The sequence below is a fragment of the Rhyacophila brunnea genome, unplaced genomic scaffold (genome assembly GCF_057557595.1).
Source record: "Rhyacophila brunnea isolate RB1 unplaced genomic scaffold, BYU_Rbru_1.0 scaffold_6, whole genome shotgun sequence".
In the NCBI taxonomy this organism is placed as follows: domain Eukaryota; kingdom Metazoa; phylum Arthropoda; class Insecta; order Trichoptera; family Rhyacophilidae; genus Rhyacophila; species Rhyacophila brunnea.
The window spans coordinates 23,455,966-23,476,536 of NW_028233276.1; the positions used below are offsets into that span (position 1 = coordinate 23,455,966).

The 20,571-nt window shown below is 36.3% G+C and overlaps 1 protein-coding gene across 1 annotated transcript; it reads left to right on the forward strand.

Moving 5' to 3' along the window:
• Positions 1-953: 953 nt before the first annotated feature.
• On the forward strand, positions 954-3,195 carry LOC147065427 (uncharacterized). Its single transcript, XM_085956979.1, has 2 exons — positions 954-1,123; positions 2,630-3,195. Exons 1-2 carry the CDS (start codon positions 994-996, stop codon positions 3,193-3,195), a joined length of 696 nt encoding a protein of 231 aa, XP_085813105.1. The 5' UTR covers positions 954-993.
• The last annotated feature ends 17,376 nt before the right edge of the window (positions 3,196-20,571 follow it).

A 20,571-nucleotide genomic window follows, 5' to 3' on the forward strand; every position in this document is an offset into this window, starting at 1 on the left:
AATAAAAACCCAACGCCAAAGCCAATAGAACGTGTTTTTTTACTCCCCTTTCTTATTCCTTCAGCTACCATGCCTGAATTAATTATGATTGAGCAAATTACTAACACCGGACGTTGGAACCACATTCTTAGGCCGAGGCCACACAGGTAGGTGTTTCGCTTAGTGCTACGCTACGATCTAGGTGACATCCTAGCGAACGGACGCACACTATACTATCGCAATGGCCACAGTAGTGTTGCCAAGTCAAAATTTATAATTTCAGTAGATTTTGACAAAAAAATTCAGTAGATTCTATAAAATATCAGTAGATTTTGGAAAATGCAATTAAGTACGAGTATATTAGATATGATTTTAAAATATGGAGGGAACTCACATTGTGCAGATAACGACTTTCATCCCCTTCATAATATATTTTTTTATGAAAAATAACAATAATAAAACTATTCAGTAGACATGAGCCCTTTGTAAACCTTTGAATAATGCCTCTTGTTATAATTGTTCAACTTCGTTCAATTTTAACTGTTGATATGTCATAGATTAGTATATTGATATTGTTATATGTAAAACAATATCTAATAAATAACATTATTTTATTATAAACAATGATGATGTCAGTGGGTAAAATGGCACTCTTGAGTGGAGTTAAAATGCTTTCTTTGTCCATTTGGAAGCGTCATACATTAAAAAAAGCGTGCGTTACCTAATCATTTTTCAAGCTTATTATTAAAATAATCATCAGTTAACTTACAAATATGAAAAAACACAAAATATCAGTAGATTTCTTGAATTTCGAAAAAAAAACAAAAATTCAGTATATTGGCAAAAAATATCAGTAGATCTACTGAAATTTCAGTAGACATGGCAACGCTGCCGGCGCCACACTTCACGCTTCGCGCCTCGCTTCCTCGCTAAGTGATTACTAGTCACCAAGTGAGTATCTCGACGAACAGACGTGTTGGTTAATTTTATTGTGTCACCTAGTGATTTTGCAAGATGGAGGAAGTTTTAATAAGAGCAGTTTATAAAAGAGAGCCTTTGTGGAACCCATCTGACAATTTATACAAAAATGTACCAGTTTTAAAATCCCTTTGGAAGGAGGTTGCACAGGAAGTAAATAAAGATGGTAAGTTGTTATGCCATTGTTTATTATGTTTTATTTTTATATAACATGTAAACAGTTGAGCATATTAAAAAATCAACATAATTGGCATGAGAGTTTTTAACTTACATTCTCTCGTTCTAGTATGTTTTCAGGTAAAATATAGTTATTTTGCCATGGCACGGCACCAACTCCAGTAAGATAATTAATTAACTTGTGCCTAGTTTGTAATGCATTCGATGTAAATCTGGGGTCTTGTGACTAGCTCTCTGCCCTCGCGCGCTGCCATCAGCTGTCAGTGAACGCAGTGTTACCATTCCGAACTATCATTATATAGTACTTGTACTTTCATTTTGGTCCGCGTACTATTAAAAAAGTATACTACCTACGTCCAAAATACCACAATTTTGAATATCGGTAAAAATGTATTTTCATGTTAACGATTCAATTTCGACATTTAAAAATATGCCAAAAGAACTAAAATTTTGATATTTTCCTACTATTAATTGGTGTAGAAAGCTTGAAAGAGGTAAAGAAAAGTCCTTGACTTGATTTAAAATGGAATTAATTGAATTCGCCGTTAGCATTTTTGGGTCGTAAGGGGTGTTGAAATAATGAAGGACATCGAAATTTCTCGAATTCTCCGTTATGTTTATGTGAGAAACGTCATGACAACGTGTTCTATATTTTTTGCTGAAATACTATAATTTCTTGGACCGCGTGTTATAATTCGATGACAAAAAGATAGCAACACTGTGATAGAATTCAGAAATGGCGTCTGACAGCTGACGAGGGCGGAGAACTAGTCAAAACCACTAAAGGAGCCGCGTTCGTTGAGAGTGATAAGAAATTAAAGTTAATGTATTGTTACTTTCATTAATATGTTGTAATGAAACATGTGCGTGTGTCATTACAAAGTTGTGTAAAATACAAATTGCTTTGGTATATGCGAAACTGTTTGTATATTAGTTTCGATAGGTTTCAACAAAATTCGCCATTTTTGTGTCATAATTCCGAAACAACATTGTACACTCTTACGTGCCCTTGAAAGACGGTAGTTATAAATGTTGTTGTCAAGATTTCTTTGACCAAAAAAGGTCTCATAAGTAGTTTAATAAAGGATAACCTCCGTCTCCTACGATGACATATGGAATCTGTGTCAGGATTTTATTTGTCTTCTGGGATGCTGAGTTGGCCTGTTTCCAATGAACGAAATCCCAAAGACGAAGATCTGAAATTTCCTGAATCACATTGTACGAAAAAGCAAAGACATGGTTATAAATAATTCTAAAAAAAAAAAAAAATGCCACTTTTCAGTTGTAGAGAAAGGCATATATTCACATTTCAAAGAGTTCCATATCGCCTCACATGTTCCTCTTATAATGATAGCTATAATACTGCGTCCCATGCGAAAATGAAATGCCAGGGAACGAAAAGATTCTTCCGCTGCTAAACATCTGAAACAAAAAAAATTAAAAAATTATTAATATTTTTAATGTTATAAATAATTACATTGTTTTTATTTAACAGAAAAAACTGTACGTGCGAAATGGAAGAACTTACGAACCTACTTCTATAGAGAACTGACAAAAATTGAAAAACCGAAAAGTGGTGATGCAGCTACAAATACAACCAGCTCTTGGTATTATCTCAAGCAAATGATGTTTCTTAAAGATAAGGTTTCTGCTGAGAAAAGTTATTCCAACGTAACCCCGGATTATTATGACTTGAATTCTCTTGAAGAAAGCCAAAATGTTATTTCACATGCTTTATCACCATTATCTACATCCAACTCAGCAACAGCGGAAGAAGTGATTAGGCCGAAGAAAAAAATCAAACCTATGTCATCTGTTATGGCACAACGCGATGAAAGAATATTTGAACTCGAAACAAGAAAACTAGAAATTTTAGAAAAAGAGTGTTCAAAAGATTCTGACGATGATCTGTTATTTTTTCAAAGCCTATTGCCATATATGAAACAAATACCTGCATTACAGAAATTAAGACTTAGGTCTAAAATTCAAGATCTGATTGTAAATGAACTTGATAGTATTGAAAATGAGTGCCCTATTATACAATTTGTAGAAACCCAATAATTGCCAGTGGTTAATTTAGTTAACGATGCAGATCTCAGCTAAAGTTTTACCGAGGTGGTCCAACTCAACCTGATAATAATCAGATACCTGAATACTTGATTTACAGTCACCAGAGTCACAATCGATGCTAGCAAGTTTTATTCAACATTATAAATCCAACAATATTTAGAATAATCTCAATTTTTTACATGACAGGATTTAAATGCAAAGCACTATAATTAATAATTTTTAAATTGTGTAATACTTATTCGAAAAAAACGAATAAAAAATGCTACAATCTATAAACTATGTATGTATCTTAATAAAATTGCTGTACCTAATATTAAAAGAGTACATAAAAAAAAAAACTAACAATAGATAATTAAATACTTTTCAATTTTTTTTCACTTACTTACCTTAATGTTACAAGTTGTTCCTCGGGTGTAATAGAACATCTGAAATGCGTACCATCATTTTATAATGTGTCTTTTAATTTGCCCAACAATAAGTCAAATAATGTTTCCTGGTTCATCCTCAAATAACCAAAAAACTTTTCATCGTATTTCCGAAATATTTTGTAGAGAAGTTGAAACTCTCCAAGAGTAGTTCTAGATGAATAGACATTATGAACCCAACAAGTTTGAATTCGAAATTTTAAACTTAATTTCTCTGTGAGAAGTAGCTTTTTGGTTAGTTTTGAGAGTGACATCGTTGTTGACTTGGGCGCTCCCAAATGTCAACTGAATTTGTACATAAGCACGTAGCTTGCAATGTGGCAGTAGTGTTTTTAGTAGACAAATATAGCATCTAGTTTAGCACTAAGCGAAGCACTTCGGTGTGGCCGAAGCCAAGGATTTTGGAACTCTCGTAATTACGAATTCTCAATATTTTAAAACAATGGGTTCCAGCTCTGGTTTTACTATATACGAGTACCTAGAGCTCCAGGATTCGGTTATAGATCGGTTACCAGCTTTGTTTGAAATTTTGTAATATTTCAATATAACTACATTTTGTTTTTGTTGAATTGAATAGCAATAAGAGCTAAATAATAAATAACATTCATCCGTTGGCATTGTGCTAGAAATAAGATAAACTCATCAAGGTTTGTTATTAATTTAATTATTATTATGGCCGTCGATTGCGTTCAATTGTTTTAACACTGTCTAAGAATTCAGTGTTTCTCAACATATTTACACCTGCGGACCACTATAGGAGAAACATTTTGCGTATCGCTAGCGCAGAGTTAAAAAAATATTATTTATATATTTAGTACGATCTGAATTTTCCGGCGTTGATCGGGCGAATATAAAGGTAATAAATGAAAAAGATAAGAATTTGGAAATTTTCAAATTTTATAATGATCAAACAATAAAAAAAACATTATAACCCACATATCAAACATACTTACTTAAATAAAAATTCTATTTGTAATTAAAATCACCAGTCAATTACTTAAGTAATTAGTAAATACGATATTTAATAATAGAAATTCTGGAATTTTGATAAATGGTTTAAAAATAATTCTACTTCTTTGCTATAATATTTTGATATCCGTGGCTTCAGCGTTGTTTCGGAGAAACGAAGCGCTGCATTCACATCCATTATGCCGTGTCCACATTGGCAACCTCATTAAATTTTACGATAATTATCGTAAAATCTAACGAGGTTGCCAGTGTGGACCCGGAACTAGGTTTCTCTTTTTAGTTTTTATGACTGACATGGCCGAAAAAGTCTTCTCACATGAATGTGCAGTCAAAGATGAGGACAATAATAATTGTATGGATTTGTAACTAAGAGATGGATATTCCTCCTCCAGTGATATTCAAAACTGAGCCAATGTTCATGTCTGGAGACCAGAGTGGCATCAGAGGATAAAGATTAAGTTTTATTTCTCTCGAGTATTAAATGCTCTTGACTTTATGTCTTCCATGAAGGGATTATTAATCCATAGATTGGTTTTACGAGGATTCTCATTATCGGGGTAATAGTGATTAAAGCTTTTCATTAAAGTCCTTAAATGTTGAACGACTATGTTTAAAAATATTTTCCGGCTTACGACAGTAGCCATTAATTTTTCTAAGGCCTCCTATATTAATACGAGCGCGACACCGGTGTCCCGTCTGAAACGGGCCTAACACTAAACCAAATTATTAACATCTCTTGTATGCGACTATTTCAAAGAGCCAGCTTTTTTCAGAGCAGTACTGTTTATCTCGGTATGTATTGCATGAGTTAAAAATAATTTATCAAGGATTACTTGCACGTGTATTGAAGTTATTTCCGTAAAAAAGTGTTGCTACGAGTAACAATGTTACTGTGTATCTTGCATAAACAATCAACATTGGCTATAAATAACTCATTGTGTTTATTTTCCGGGCCGTAGTTTTAGACTTAAAGATATTTAATTTAAAAATATGATACAAAATATACGCCTATTTAAGATCATTTGTTTGTATGATACCGATCAACATCTTTTTATTAATTTTCTTCGCCCCCTTCCAATATTGAGACAGGCGAGACAGCCAAATCGAATCTCAATCCTCTCCTTTATTCTCCTCGATTCCATGAATTTCTGGGGAGTAATAATTAGACATTATTCAATGAATACGTCTGTATATGGACCATGGTATTATAAACAAAACTGAATATCTAAATGGGTATTTGATATCATCTCATTTTTATTTTCTGTCCTTACTTCTTATAAGCAAATAACTATCAACCACAAACAAACAAACCTGGTACAGAATTGTAGGGTCAAGATGGTCTCGTACATAGTGTGTGATTCGTGATTTCGACAAAAGTGTGAAAGGGTGCTATGGATGCTAGAGAGATCTGATAGGGTGGGGGGCTTTGGGAAGCAAGTGGGCAATATAAATCATACCTACTATACAAACTGGTAGCACAGCGCCAGATTCATTTACATATTGTGTTTATATACAATTTCATCATTGTTATTTCATTAAGTATAAAATATAACTTTATTAAGTCCTTGATAAAAATTCAGACGGTGGGAGGCAGACCGTTGGAGCGGAGCTCGGAGCAGGAGCACTGGAGCAATGGGATTTTACCCGGAGCAGGAGCGGAGCCGGAGAACTGACAATTTGTAGTCCAGATGTTTTTTTTTATTATAAAATTTTCATCCTAAAATCCAATAAAAATAAGCAGTATATTTTGACAATTTGGAACACTGGAACTACACTGCCGAGCTATAAATAACCTCACTTTTTTTTTTTTTTTTTTACAGAAGAAGCAAATAATGAGAGACGATTTGCTGTCGGTAATTTAGTTTAAAAGAATTAATAATGAAAATGACGATTATTTTAAAACTACTTATTTTGAATTTTTTTAACATTTGTATACATATAATACTTATTAAAACTTTTTACCTGGAGCGGAGCCGGAGCGAGTATTAGGTCCCGGAGTGGAGGGAAAAAAAGGGTCCGCTCCAACCCTTCGGTGGAAGGGGCACTGGAAAAGATATACATAATTAAAAAGGGGGCAGTGACCAAATAATTTTGGGAAACTATGGCTTACGCTTACACTAACTTTCTGCTTGAATACGGAATCGTGAGGCACATACTTAGTGATACAATTCGCATTTAGATTGAGTCGTTTGAAACAGTTTAACTGAGTAACTAACCTTTAAGTGGGCAATTAATTAATTCACCGAAATCCCTACTGACTAGTCATTGGACGCCATGATAGCCTACACGTGTCGCAAGTATTTAAATGTCATTGTCCGTCAGACTTTTCACAATAAAGTTACACTGAAAACTGTTTTTACCGCAAGTTTGCTGACTGTCGCTTTTTCTTTAACCTTGCACAGTGAAAATATACGTTTATCCACCAACCATACAATAACTTAGTATTTATCTTCTAAATTATTATTTCCAAGGTTTCATTTTATCTTATTTAAAATGGTTCGTAAAGGGAGGAATACCACAAGCGGATCCAGAAAATTGACAAAATGGATGGCCATCAAAATACGTCATCATCAGCCAGAATCTATCCACTGCTGGATGAAGGCCTCTCCAAGCTGATTGCACTTCTCTCGGTCCTGAGCGTTGCGTTGCCACGTACTTCCGCAGAGCTTTATCGATGTCATCAATCCAGCGGCCTTTAGGTCTACCTTGCGGACATTTTGTACCTCTTGGATACAACTGGATGACTAATTTATCCAACGATTGTCCTTTCTTCGAGCTATGTGTCCGGCCCATTTCCATTTGAAGTTTATGATTTAAGGTGAGTGAGTAGATATCACAATAATTACAAGATAAAAAGAACTTTTTATATACCACGTTTTTAAATTTTCTGTTGAATCATATAAACTTGACAATTCTATGTATTAATAATTTAGGACAAATAAGGCAATTGTCAACAAATCGTTTTTTTTGGTATTTTGCAACAAACAAACATAGAATACTGAAATGTCATTTTGATTTCCATAGTAACGCACGTATATATTAACAATTTAGTTGCTAAGACCACCCACTTGGCAACCAATAATAGTGGATTGGATTACGGATTTCTTCCGAAATAACTTTTCATACAAAACAGAATTAACTGAAAATGAATTCAATTCAACTTAGATATGGCTAAAAGTATTAAAAGAATGCATTGGCATCGTGTTCTGATATATTCTAAAAGTTTCAAATGTCTAGCTAGTCGGGAAGTTAGTTAAAAATCGATTGCGAGATTTGTACTGGATAAATAACCACCGGACAAACAAGAATACGAGCTAAGAAAAACGTGGTAAAGAATAGATGATTTGATAAATTTAGGCAACACACTCTCATAAAAAATGGCACATGTGACGCAGTTTTATTCCGTTTTTATTAAGATAATATACGTACTCGTGAGATGATCATTATTTTTTCATATTGTGTTCTTTGTTCTATTGGCGTCCATCCGCAGAAAGTGCTTACCAAAATCTATTGAGCATCAAAATTATCAAAGATTTATTATTATTCTGGCAACATAACTAGTAACTAGATTATTTTAACACCCAAGGCTCAAGGAAGCCTCCGAGCCTGTCAGTGCGTACCTAAACCGTGGTGGACTGGCGGAATTTTGTTTGAGTCTTTAATTAATTTTAATAATAGTTGGCCAGTACGGTTCTGCACAAGATTAGTATTGTGTAATTTAGTCGGCCCCCTTTTTTGTCTGGCCGGTAGCATAGGGCCCAGTGTTTCCAACCGTACTATAATAATTATAAGTACTATTTTTTGTACAATAATTTTGGTCCGCGTACTATTTACGATATTAAAAATGTATATCGTATATCACGCCCACAATACTAATATTTAAAAGAAGATTTTTATTTTTATTAATGATTCAATTTCTGCATTACGTACCTACTATACTTACCTACTATAAGTGCTAATTAGGTAAGTATATGAAAATTTGGCGAACCGAGATAAAAAGTTGTTCAAAAGAGGCATCTCAGTCCTCAGTAGTAGAGTAGGTGACCTCAGATTCAACATTAAAAAAGGCCTCGGAATATCTCAAATTGAGGAACAAAAAACCTACCTACACATTTTCAAGAAAAAACGGCGTGTACTGCTGAAAAGTTTTGGCGAAATACTATAATTTCTTGGACCGTGTACTAGAGATGGGAAAACTGGTCGATTTTGAAGACTAAAAGTATACTTACTACCAGTATAAAAAAATACTTAGTATAGAAACTTGTTCCAAAATACTTACTAGTATATGGAATACTATCTATATGGAGCGTTTGGCGTGTGTAAAAGTTTCATACTCAGCTGAAACTAAAACCAACTCCATTTTAGTATTTGAAATACGTATCGGCTCAGGGAACTCAGACTGTGTATCGGCTTCAATAGAATCGCTAAAAATACGCTATGCTCCGCTTGTCGAATAGTCCCATTTATTATAAAATTTTAAACACATTTTAAATTTATGAGTTGTTTTTCTGTTACGTTACAATATTCTTGTTAACAAAAATGAATAACAGTGATTTTTTGTAATTTTAAACATGTTTTGAGCGGTGATATAACAAGCCTAAGCCTATGCGTCATCTCACCACTGTGCTGTGACACAAAATTTATGACCTATTATTCATACATTCGAACGCATTAGACTAATAAATTAAAATATACCTATATTCAAGTGCTATTTCGTTCGTGCGCATTTAATGTCAATAGTGTTGAAAGTCTACCAACTGGCGAGTGCACAGAACAGCGACACGCGATGATACATCACAAGTTTTTTGGAATAAGTTTATTGGGCCACACATACTGAGTATGGGTAGTTTCATCCGAAACTTGAGTACACAAACTGGTGACAGTATTTCCAACTCACCTCTACCGTGGATTATAATTCAGTGACAAGAGATGGCAACACTAACTTTGGCATAATTATTTTGCGGAGCATATTACCTATTATTGGCATTGGAGCTGTAGTGCCCATTTTTTATCCTTTCAGAATAATCAGCCAATGGAAGAGTGCACCCGATTCACCGCCAGACGGGCAGACATTTTTATTGCAGTGCACGCAAATGAAATTTATTTGAATGTGTTTCAGCGATGCTGTACATATTGAAAGCCGCCGACACGTGCACAAGTAGAGTAAGTGCACGGTGACCTACATAGAGCTCAAGGATGCACTGGAGCCGCATGTCTCGCACAAAACGACGTGAAACCAGGTTAAAATATTTATGACTTGTTACTTAGGCATCATACAAAGTATCTATCTATGTAGATACATTGTACACATTGACATGTACTACGCAACTTGATAGATTATAGAGTATTATATGGAACAGGGCTGGCAAACCTTTTTACGTACGCGTGGCAAAATTTCCCAAATATTATTTTTCAACTGGCTGACGCGCCGAGCAGTTTTTTAATGGGAAATAATATGTAGTTTTCAAGAATTCTTAAGTTTAAAAAGTACAACTGTGTTATTGAGATTCTATCTTTCAGCATGTTTCTATCCGAAGGCATATCTTTTATTCTTGAAATATTTATTTCCTTGTTTCAAAATTTTCAAAAAGATTCGCGAAAGAATACAATCTTCAAAACCTGTCCACATGCAAGTGATTATGCATTGTGTTTTTGTTCTTAAAACAGATTAATGATTTTACGTGACGAAATCAACTGCTGTCAGACGTCATTATCCATTACTATATAAATAATATACTTATTTTTATTTCTATGATAGCGGTCCGCAAAAAGTTTCTCATATTTTCAGTGGTCCACATGTGTAAAAAGGTTGATAAATGTTATCAATCGAATCTAGTATAAAGTATTAAATTTGGCGTTTCTCATTATGCGATTTGAGCTTTTTTGATAAATAAATACACCAGAACCAGAGAAAATATATTTTCAAGTACATTTGGTAAGTATCAGGACACGATGTTGATGAGACTATTCATTTAGATGTGACTCCTTTTCTTCTTCGCAATAAACCAAAAGTTTACAAATAATAATTATTCTAACATCATTCCTAATCGTTTTAGACATATTTTTATTATAAAAAGCTTCAAATTACCTACCTAATTCTATAGGTCCGTACACCACGGGAGCGTAAAATGAAATGATAATTTTGGGGCATTCCTCATTCAGTGTTGCCATCTTTCAAAATTATAGTATTTGGGGAAAAAATATAGTACGCGTTGTCATATGTTACAAATGTATAGGTTTTTTGTTTCTCAGATAAAAATAACGGAGAATTTGAGAAACTCCGAGACCCCTTTTTATTTCGGTACCTCTTCCGAACAAAAATGCTTACCGAAGAATTCAAGATATTTCATTTTAAGCCAAAGTCAAGGGATTTTCTTACGTTTTTCGAGCAATTTTGTTTCCAAGTTCTCCAAATCTTCTTATATTGCGAAATTATAGTACTTTGCACCAATTTATCGAACAGAAATATCGAAATTTTAGTACTTTTTACATATTTTTTCCGATATTCAAAATTATAGTATTGGACGTACTATACCTGTTTTATATCGTACATAGTACGCGGACCAAAATTATAGTACAAATACTATAATTATAGTACGGTTGGCAACATGACCTCATTTGAAAACGGAAGTTCGATTAGTACACTGGAGGGGATTGTCCTTACCCTTTCCCTGGGGATATTTTCCTCAACAACAAACGGAAATATATGATTATTCCTACCAAATACCGTCTCCTCTTACCTCGTTTGAAACATTTTTTACCGATAACAGTTGGAGCACTGGAAACAAGGTGTTGAAAAGATTATAATTTATTATACTATGTATGGGATATGTAGATTGCGATCGCAATTCTTTTCATGCTTGCATTGTCTGTTAAATCTTTAATGAATGGAGAAAAAATACTATTAAATTCACCTACTATTTATTTACTAATGACTTAATGAGAAATTGTTCACGGTAACAAAATATATTATGTCAAACATTTTGCCAAATTACTATCATTATTCATTCATTATAATATTATAATCATGAAATAATTTAATAGGCAAGGATGACTGGTATTTTTTACAGCAATAAATTATATTTTAAATTTATCATCTGATTATAAGTCAATTCCTAATGTTTTGCGTCACCATTTAGTTATTTTATTGTGACATTTCATTATTAATTTATATAACACACCACAATGCTCCAAGATTCGAGCCCTATGTCATGATTTAGAATCCCGCAAATTGAAAATTCATATCTTGTTGCTTTTTCAATACATGTGTAATCCAGAAACCATGCCTCATAAAAATGTAGTTAACTTCCACTCTGTTGATCTGCATAGTTTCGCCTTATATTATACATAGGTAACGTAATAAATAAATAATCGTGAACATTTTTTATGGAAAAACTGATACTCAAAAAATACCAGATACATTAATAATTAAAATAAATTAAATATCAGTTTCGATGTGCACCTACTTACTATCAATTTAAAATCTTAGCATCAACACCGTTGGTGTATTTAGTTAATAAAAAAGAAACCGGTTCTAGACGATATTCTTCTTTTTCGTCGAGACCTTATGACTATGATGAAGATTATGATGACCCGAATGATTTGGTCGTCTGACAACCTTCTAAACAGCTTGGCTGTGTCCATCTGGGGCTTTTTCTCGTCATCTCCGACGTTTGACCAGATTGTCATTCTCCTTTCGGGCCCTACATGACCAAAAAAAAAATAGAAAATCCGAAACCGAGGAGAGTCTGCCTCGAATCTGGAGTTCGCTGATTATGGAATCGTTGGTTTATTTGCAATCCACAAGATCAAATACTAGTTTGAACTATTCAGAGACCCCCCTTTAAATTTTCTGATGAATCAATTGCGTCAAAGAAAACCGCCGCTGGTGCACACCTAGGTACGTGTTTATATTGCAATCGAACATTCCAAGACTTAAGATGACTTGTTAATGTTAAAATTGTATTATACATATATTAGCATAAAAGTGTACACCTTATTGTATCGTTATGTTATACTTAATATTATGTATTTAGTTTGAAGTAAATAATATTACACGCTTTTCTAAAGAAAAAATTTATGTGAGGCACGCGTGACTTATAGAAGGAAGAAACTTCTGCTTTACGAGCATCTCTCGTGGATTGGCACGTGTCACTTTTCATGGCCCGACTGATACCTATCGTAGCGGACACCTACGCTTTGTACAGTGTATCTCTATCATAAATTCCACCATTGTCCGTTGAAATGTCACGAAATTGATTAATTACTGGAAACTTTGAAATAGGAAACAGTTGATAAAAAACAAGGCAGATATTATTACAGAATAAATAACATTTGACTGACTTGGGTCATTGTGAAAAGTCAGCATTTGGTATGATGTATGGTAGAATTAGGTTGAATGCATAAGTTAGATTGAACGAAATACCATTCGACAGGTAATTGAACTAACAAACTTAAAATGAACAGATTAATCAGTTATTTATGTTGGAATAATTTAGAAAATCAAAGTAAATGGTTCCCTCTAATTCTTCGAACATAATCTATATCTATTTATGACGCCCACGGTGGCCGCGCGGCTTAAGCGTTGGACTATCACGCCGTGGGTCCCAGGCTCGAATCCTGGGTCTGGCAAGTACACATATTGTTTTTCAATTTGTGTGTGTCAGGGTATAGACCTAATAGGTTGAGCAAGTTTCGAGCAAGCAAGGTCGGGTGGTATTGACTTCCGTAGTATGAAGTCAAAGAGAATGATAAAGAGAAACGGTGCAAGGACACAACCCTGTCTGTGTCTCCAATTCTGACACAGCATTCGCTATTCTCGTGCAGGCTTTTGATTATGGCAATGATCTTGGGAGGGATCCCGTATGCTCCCAGTATCATCCAGAGGGAGGGGCGGTGCGGACTGTCGAAAGCCTTCTCATAATCCACAAAACAGCAGGCCATCGGACTGTTCAACTCATGGCTCTGCTGGAGAAGACATCGAAGGTTGTGGATTTGGTCTGCACACGCTCGACCAGGTAGAAACCCGGCTTGGTTTTTCCTGAGGACGTGCATTATTGGGTCCCTTATTCTCATCAAAATGATGTTTGCCAAAATCTTTCCCGGAACACTGAGTAGCGTAATGCCTCGGTAATTGTCGCAGCTTAGAGGGTCACCTTTTTTAAGAAGTGTGATGATTTCACCGTTCACCCAGTCCCTTGGGCAGCGCTCTTCTTCCCACACCTTTGTCATCAGATGAAACATAGGGTGCAGGATTGCGCTCAAGCTGTACTTGAGGAATTCAGGATGAATCCCGTCTCCCCCCGGTGCCTTTCCGTTCTTGAGCCTTTTCACAGCCGATTTTATCTCGGTGTGCGTGGGCGGGCAATCGGAAATGTCGGTCGCTCGGGGAATGTCCAAAAGTAAAGCTTCCGCAGATATGTCAAAGGGATCCAAGGGGGGTGGGCGGTTCAGCACTCCGCAGAAATGATTCTTCCAAATCTTCTTGACGCATTCTGCGTCAGACTCTATTGCTCCACTTGGACCACGAATGGCTCCGGGAGTCGGTGGTCGCCTGCCGCAGACTTCACGGGTGATTCGGAAGAGTTTCCTGGTGTCATTTCTGCTTGCTGCCTCCTCTGCCGCTTCAATTTGCCGGTTCATAAAATTGCGCTTGTCCAACCGCACGGATCGTTTGACTACCCTGTCTTGGGTCTGGTAGTCAGTCCGGCGGTCCTCGGTTCGGTCGGGGTCTCTCTCCTCGTCTCTCAGGGCTTTCAGCCTGGCTCGTTCACCAATTTCAACCCACGTTTCGTCAGACATCCACTTTGGCTGCTCACTCCTTCTGGTACCAAGGACGGTACGAGCCGACGACACAATCGCACTCTTTATGAGGCTCCAGTCCGCCTCAATGAGGTCGGATTCAGATTTGTGCCGCTCGTAGATACGATCTACACTATCTCGTACAGCAGTTTCGAAGTCGGTCCGAATTCTTCGGCGTCGGAGCTTCTCAACGTCAATTCGTTCGCACTTTGGAGGCCTCACCTGGCGACTGAGTTTTACTCGGATGTTTCCAATAAGTAACTCATGATCGCTATGGATATCGGCGCCTCTGTAAGTACGCACGTCGAGAAGTTCCTTTCGGTGCTTCAAGCTGTATAAGAAGTGGTCAATCTGCGTCCTCGTGCGTCCATCAGGAGACGTCCACGTATATTTGTGAATGTCTTTGTGGGGAAAAACAGTGCCTCCGATTGCAAGCTCGTTCAGAGTGGCGAATTCTACGAGCCGCTCACCATTATCGTTGGGGTCACCGAGGCCGTGTCGTCCCATCACCGTGGGGCCAAGCACCGGGTCTGCTCCTACTCTCGCATTATAATCCCCCATTACAATCACGCGGTCTCTTCGGGGGATGGCGGAGACTGCCGCGTGGAGAGAATCGTAAAAAGCATCCTTTGTCTGCGCGTCGGCATCCTCAGTGGGGGCGTAGCACTGAAAGACGGTCAAGGAGCTACCAGGCGTCTTGAAGGAGGCACGTATCAGTCTCTCCGAGATTGGTTCCCATTTCACGAGGCAACGGGCCGCTCTCTTTGACATCAACACTGCCACTCCCTGGCGATGGTATTGCTCCTGACCTGAGTAGACAATAGAGTAACCCTCAATCAACTTTCTCCCGGCTCCTTTCCAGCGCACTTCGCTCAGCCCTAGGATGTCCACACCATAGGTGTGCATGATGCGTGTGGCGTGCAGGTCCTTTCCGGGGGTACGCAGGGTGCGAACATTATATGTCCCAATGCGCATACTCGAGTTGTTAGAGAGGATTACTCTACCTGTTTCATTGTCCATTTCCATGCAAGGTCGTCGTTTTACAGAGCCGGTTGTCGTCCGAGGCTGCTGTGTAGGTGTTTTGTTAATCTGTTTCGTTTAAGGAGGCAAGGTGATTAGCCCAGCGCTCCCGAGGCCTGAGCCACGAGGGCCCTGAAGGTCGGCTCGACCAGGTTTTTCTGTCGGGGATTTCCTTCCCTTAGCCAGAAGGCCAGTTTTATGGCGCCGGTCACTCGCCCTTCGCCCCCTGCTGTTAGCTACAGCGTACGCTGCATTGCCCGGAGGTCGCCACGGGGAGGCCAGCAGATGGGACTTGCTGGCAGTTTGGCATTTCCCAACTTTTGCTATGAACACATCTACTGGCGTCAATATAATAATAATATATCGTATGATTATAAAGAAATAATTAATTATATCTTTTAGACCAAATAGTGTAGGTACTATTGTTTTTTTCTTACCATATTATTGTATTGAAATAAGAAAATTAAGATTATGGAAATGTAATGGAATATCTTATTATTTATAATATATAAATCGGACTACTAAACTGAAAGTAGGACAACACAAAATATGGACATTCAACGCCCTTCGTCGTTGTGTCGGGTATTCAATGTTTAGAGCAGTGGTAGCAAACTTGTGGCACAAGTGCCACGTTTAGTATGAGGAGGAATTCTGTTCGTATGCGAAATACTATAAAAACAATGTAAAGCCTGAAACACTGGTATACATATGGTTCGACTGTTTTAAGGGGGGTCATGCTCAGCGTAGGTCAAAATGGAGCCTTTGTTCTATTTTCAAAGCATGATCCTGGACATACCTTAATCGTTGTAGATAATCTATTTATATAATTTTGAAGTCTTATTATCCTTTATATTTATTTTAAATATTTGATGACTGCATAAAGTATTTTTATTACATAAAATAGTATTCTTTTAAACCATATTAACCAGTATCATATTGATACCGCCACGTTTATACGTGTATGGAGGACCCCTTAAGGGCAAAGTACAAGCGAAGATATGGATGCCACATTCATGGTTCTTATAGTCCGCCAAGCCAAAGTCCTTCTATCGCCGCTGTATGAATACGATGATTTGTATTAATTAACTATAAATGTTGTTTCTTTTGGGCTCAATTCTTTGAAATCGCTGTAACTTTCAACTACCTGGGAAAAAGGTGACTTGGACGACCCTTAAGGTAAAACCCAGGCAAAGGCCAAGCATTCTGCTGCGGGCAAGAATGATAGAGAGGGGTGGACGTTCAGGGGTAGATTGAAAGGGACAGCGATAAAGCCAAAAAAGGAGACCTGGCCGCGGCACGCGGTAGGTGTCCAGGCTGGCGGGGCAGTAAGCCCGAGCCTCCGACTCGCGACGGACTTTGTGTCCCGCTGAAAACCAACTTCGCGAAGAATATAATTTGTTGATTGTGTACCTACCTTTTAAAAACGATTTCTGTATCGACAGGAATCGATCAAGTAAGCCCGAGTCTCCGATACGCGACGGAATTCGTGCCCGTTGATTCTTAAATTTTAATTGACACAGCCTACGGCGCCCATCATTAATAAATTTAGGGCTGTTGAAAAATTATAAACCGTGTAAAACTTAATATTGTGTATTTGTGTGTTGTGTACGTACCTTTTTTTTGTGAACTATAAGTTAAAAATAAAACTTTGTGCTACGAACAACGTGTGTTTCATTGTGAAGATCCACCATAATCAATTGTCAATGCCTAACCTTACACTGAACGTGCTCTACCCAGACACAACACCCAGCTTATATTGACCGCCCTAAACAATTTAAATCACTGAGCTAGTCGAAGGGTGGAAGCTGGTCGTGTGACTCCCACGTACCGACCGACGGCACGCTAAAAGGGCGTCATTGACGCACGGTCGACCGGAGAGTTGAGCGCGGAGGTCGGATCGGGCTGTGCGGCCCCGACCCCCTTCCCTACCCGGACTTCCGGGGTGTCAATATTATTGTATTTTTTTGTGAATTACGTTTTGAAATTGAATGGCCATCACCATGTCTTTTTTTGGATCACCTAGATATTGAAAAATATATTATTTAAAAAATATAATATATAATCGTCTATATAGTGTATAAGTATCTATACACCAAAAACCCTTGAATTATTTTTAAATACATGACAAGATACAGAAGTAAATTTAATTCTGATTAAAATAAAACATCTTTTGTACCTACTTCTAATGATGATAAAAACAGAGAATTATAAAATATTCATGTTCTAAGAATAAAAATCGATATTTTACTGTCTGTTAGTAAATTTACTCTCCGATCAAACTTTCAGATATCGCTTGTCTGTAGGCAATCACTTCGCCCCTTCTCCGGGCTAAGTCCTCACTCCACAGACGTAAAAAAATAAGCGGGTGTCTAGTTGGATGAACACGTGTAGCCGTGATTGATGGACAAGGCTGAATATGATGGCGCGGATCATCAATTACAGCGAATCGCGCAAAATAATATCAGTTGTGGTTCACTTTTATTTTTTCAAATTAACCTATATCCATTGTATTTTATAAGGAGAATCGGAACAAAACGTTATTGTATAAGTAGGATTAATATCAACTTGCTAAGGCATATGGAAGCCGATTAGTTATTTATGCGATTAGATTATTAAATTTATAATGTCATATTTAGCGTCCCAAAAGTACGTCATGCATGCAGGCGCGCACACACGGGGGTGGGATTTATTGTCCGAACCCCCCCTAGAAACGAAAAAAATAAAAAATATTTACGTAAATGGGATATTACTCCTTCTCATTTGTCGTCAAGACCTCATGACCGGATGATTTGGCTGTCGAACAGCCAATGAACGGGTTGGTCCCACTTATCTCGGCATTCTACGACACGTAATACATGTGGCCACTGGAAAAACCGTGGTACTCATAAATTGGTTCAACTATCTAAAGCATCCAATGTTTGCTTTAATATTTCTAAAGCTAAAACAGCGCAGACGACACAAACGACAATTGTGTATGCATACCCTATAGACAAGTTGTTTATTGCTAGACTCAAAGTGCGGAATGTCTGGGTATGGAGAATGTATCTGTAAAAGTGCGATATTCCGTAGTTGAAGCGACGAGAAGCTGTAAGTGCATAGTAGGCAGAGTAAATTAGGAATTCAGCGGCACCTGTTTTCTTAACCCGCTGCCGTCCGCCGCCTTTAAAATCTTTTTGTGTTTCTTTTTTTCTTTGTATTGTATTTTACAAATTACAAATATAAACAAAATAACTTTGTATAGGTACCTACCTATATCACCTTTTATTTATATTTCTAGTAAATAGGTACCTAATCAATTTCTGTAAGATATTAACAATGTCACATTTATCCTATGTTTTTGACGGGACTTAAAAGCCAATTAAATCGCGCATAGAAAATTGTGAACGTATTTCCTGTTTGTTAAATTCAGAACATAATATGTGGACTTATCGGTTTTTCGAAATATACACCTCAATGCTCAAATTATTCAGGGTGAATTAGCGACAGTGAAATTTTCTAAAACCTGTGTGATGGGTATGAATAAAAAATATTGTATAGGTATCATTTGTAGTGGTTGATCTAATCGGGGTAAATAATTAGATTTGGATCCATTAGTATAATAGTTGTAGTTATACCATATGGCTTAGGGTGAATGTAGTAGATTCCACATAAAAATAGTGCACACAAAACTTTTTCAGTCATCGTATTTATTTTCATTGAACTAAGACTACAAATTGCAGATAGTGTTGGTTAGTTTTTAAAATTCAATTAAACCCTGCGTAAACCAAGCCATAATAGATAATAGTCAGAAAATATTCGTCTATCTATAAAATATCTAAAATTATGCCATTAAATCATTTATAATTTTTGATATTTTTGATAGTTTAAGAATATTTTACAACGTTTTTCTTAAAGGCTCGTATTATTATTTGTCCAGTGGTTCTTTGTCCGGTACAAATCTTGCAATCGATAATAACTAACTTCCCGACTAGCTAGACATTTGAAACTTTTAGAATATATCAGAACACGATGCCAATGCATTTTTTAATTACTTTTAGCCATCTTTAAGTAGAATTGAATTTATTTTCAGTTAATTCTGTTTTGTATGAAAAGTTATTTCGACACCATTTTTTTTGCTAAGGGTCTGGGGTCCTAGCAACTAAATTATTAATATATATGTGCGTTACTATGGAAATCAATATGACACGTCAAAATGACATTTCAGTATTATTTCTATCAAGTACAACTTTTTTTGATCGTTTAAGCTAGTCAAGTCAAGTTTATATGATTCAACAGGAAATTTAAAAACGTTGTATGTAAAAAAGTTCTTTTTATCTTGTAATTTTATTTTATCTATTATTGCTTGGTTAGGTAGGACTTTTAATAAATTAAAAAGAAAAAAAAACTAACCAACACAATCCGTAATACGAGATGTGATATGTATTCTTAATTCAACGAAAACAAATGAGTATGACTGAAAACTGTGTGTAGATACTATTTTTTTCGGATTACCCATAGCATACCTAAACTATTACGGTTTGGTTGGGGCAGAGTTTAATTGACTAAAAAACTAACCAGCACCATCCATAATTTGTATTATTATAATATGTGTAGGTAATACAATAATTTATGTTTCTAGGTAAGTATAATAGATATTATTTTAATGTATGATTTATAATAATTAATAATATACAAACATGTATGTTTACGACAATGTCACGTTGGTGTCCGTTATCACACGTTGTTGTAACTCTGTCAATTTAGCGTAAATACATTGTATGGTTAATTGACGTGTGGTTTGCTCATAAACACATTGTTTCTGAAGGCTTGTTATTGAATTGGATTGATTTAAAACGTGGCGAGAATAGAGATTTTTCAAACCATCCAAGAAAACAAGTAATAAAAATGGTAGGTATTAAGTATTATAAGAGACGTCCCTAGGCAAAATGCCGCCATTAGCAAATTTAAAATGGCAACCCCTTTCATTTTTAGTTATAAATTGTCTGCCAATAACGTTAGGTAGGTACCTACAAGTAGGGATCCCGAGCTATTTTCGATACTTATGGATCCCGGGATAGGTAAACATAATCCCGAAGCTTTCGGGATTGATTTTTTTGTCAATTTTTATGGAAAATAAAATAAAAACGAAAATATAACAGAAAAAATACTTTTA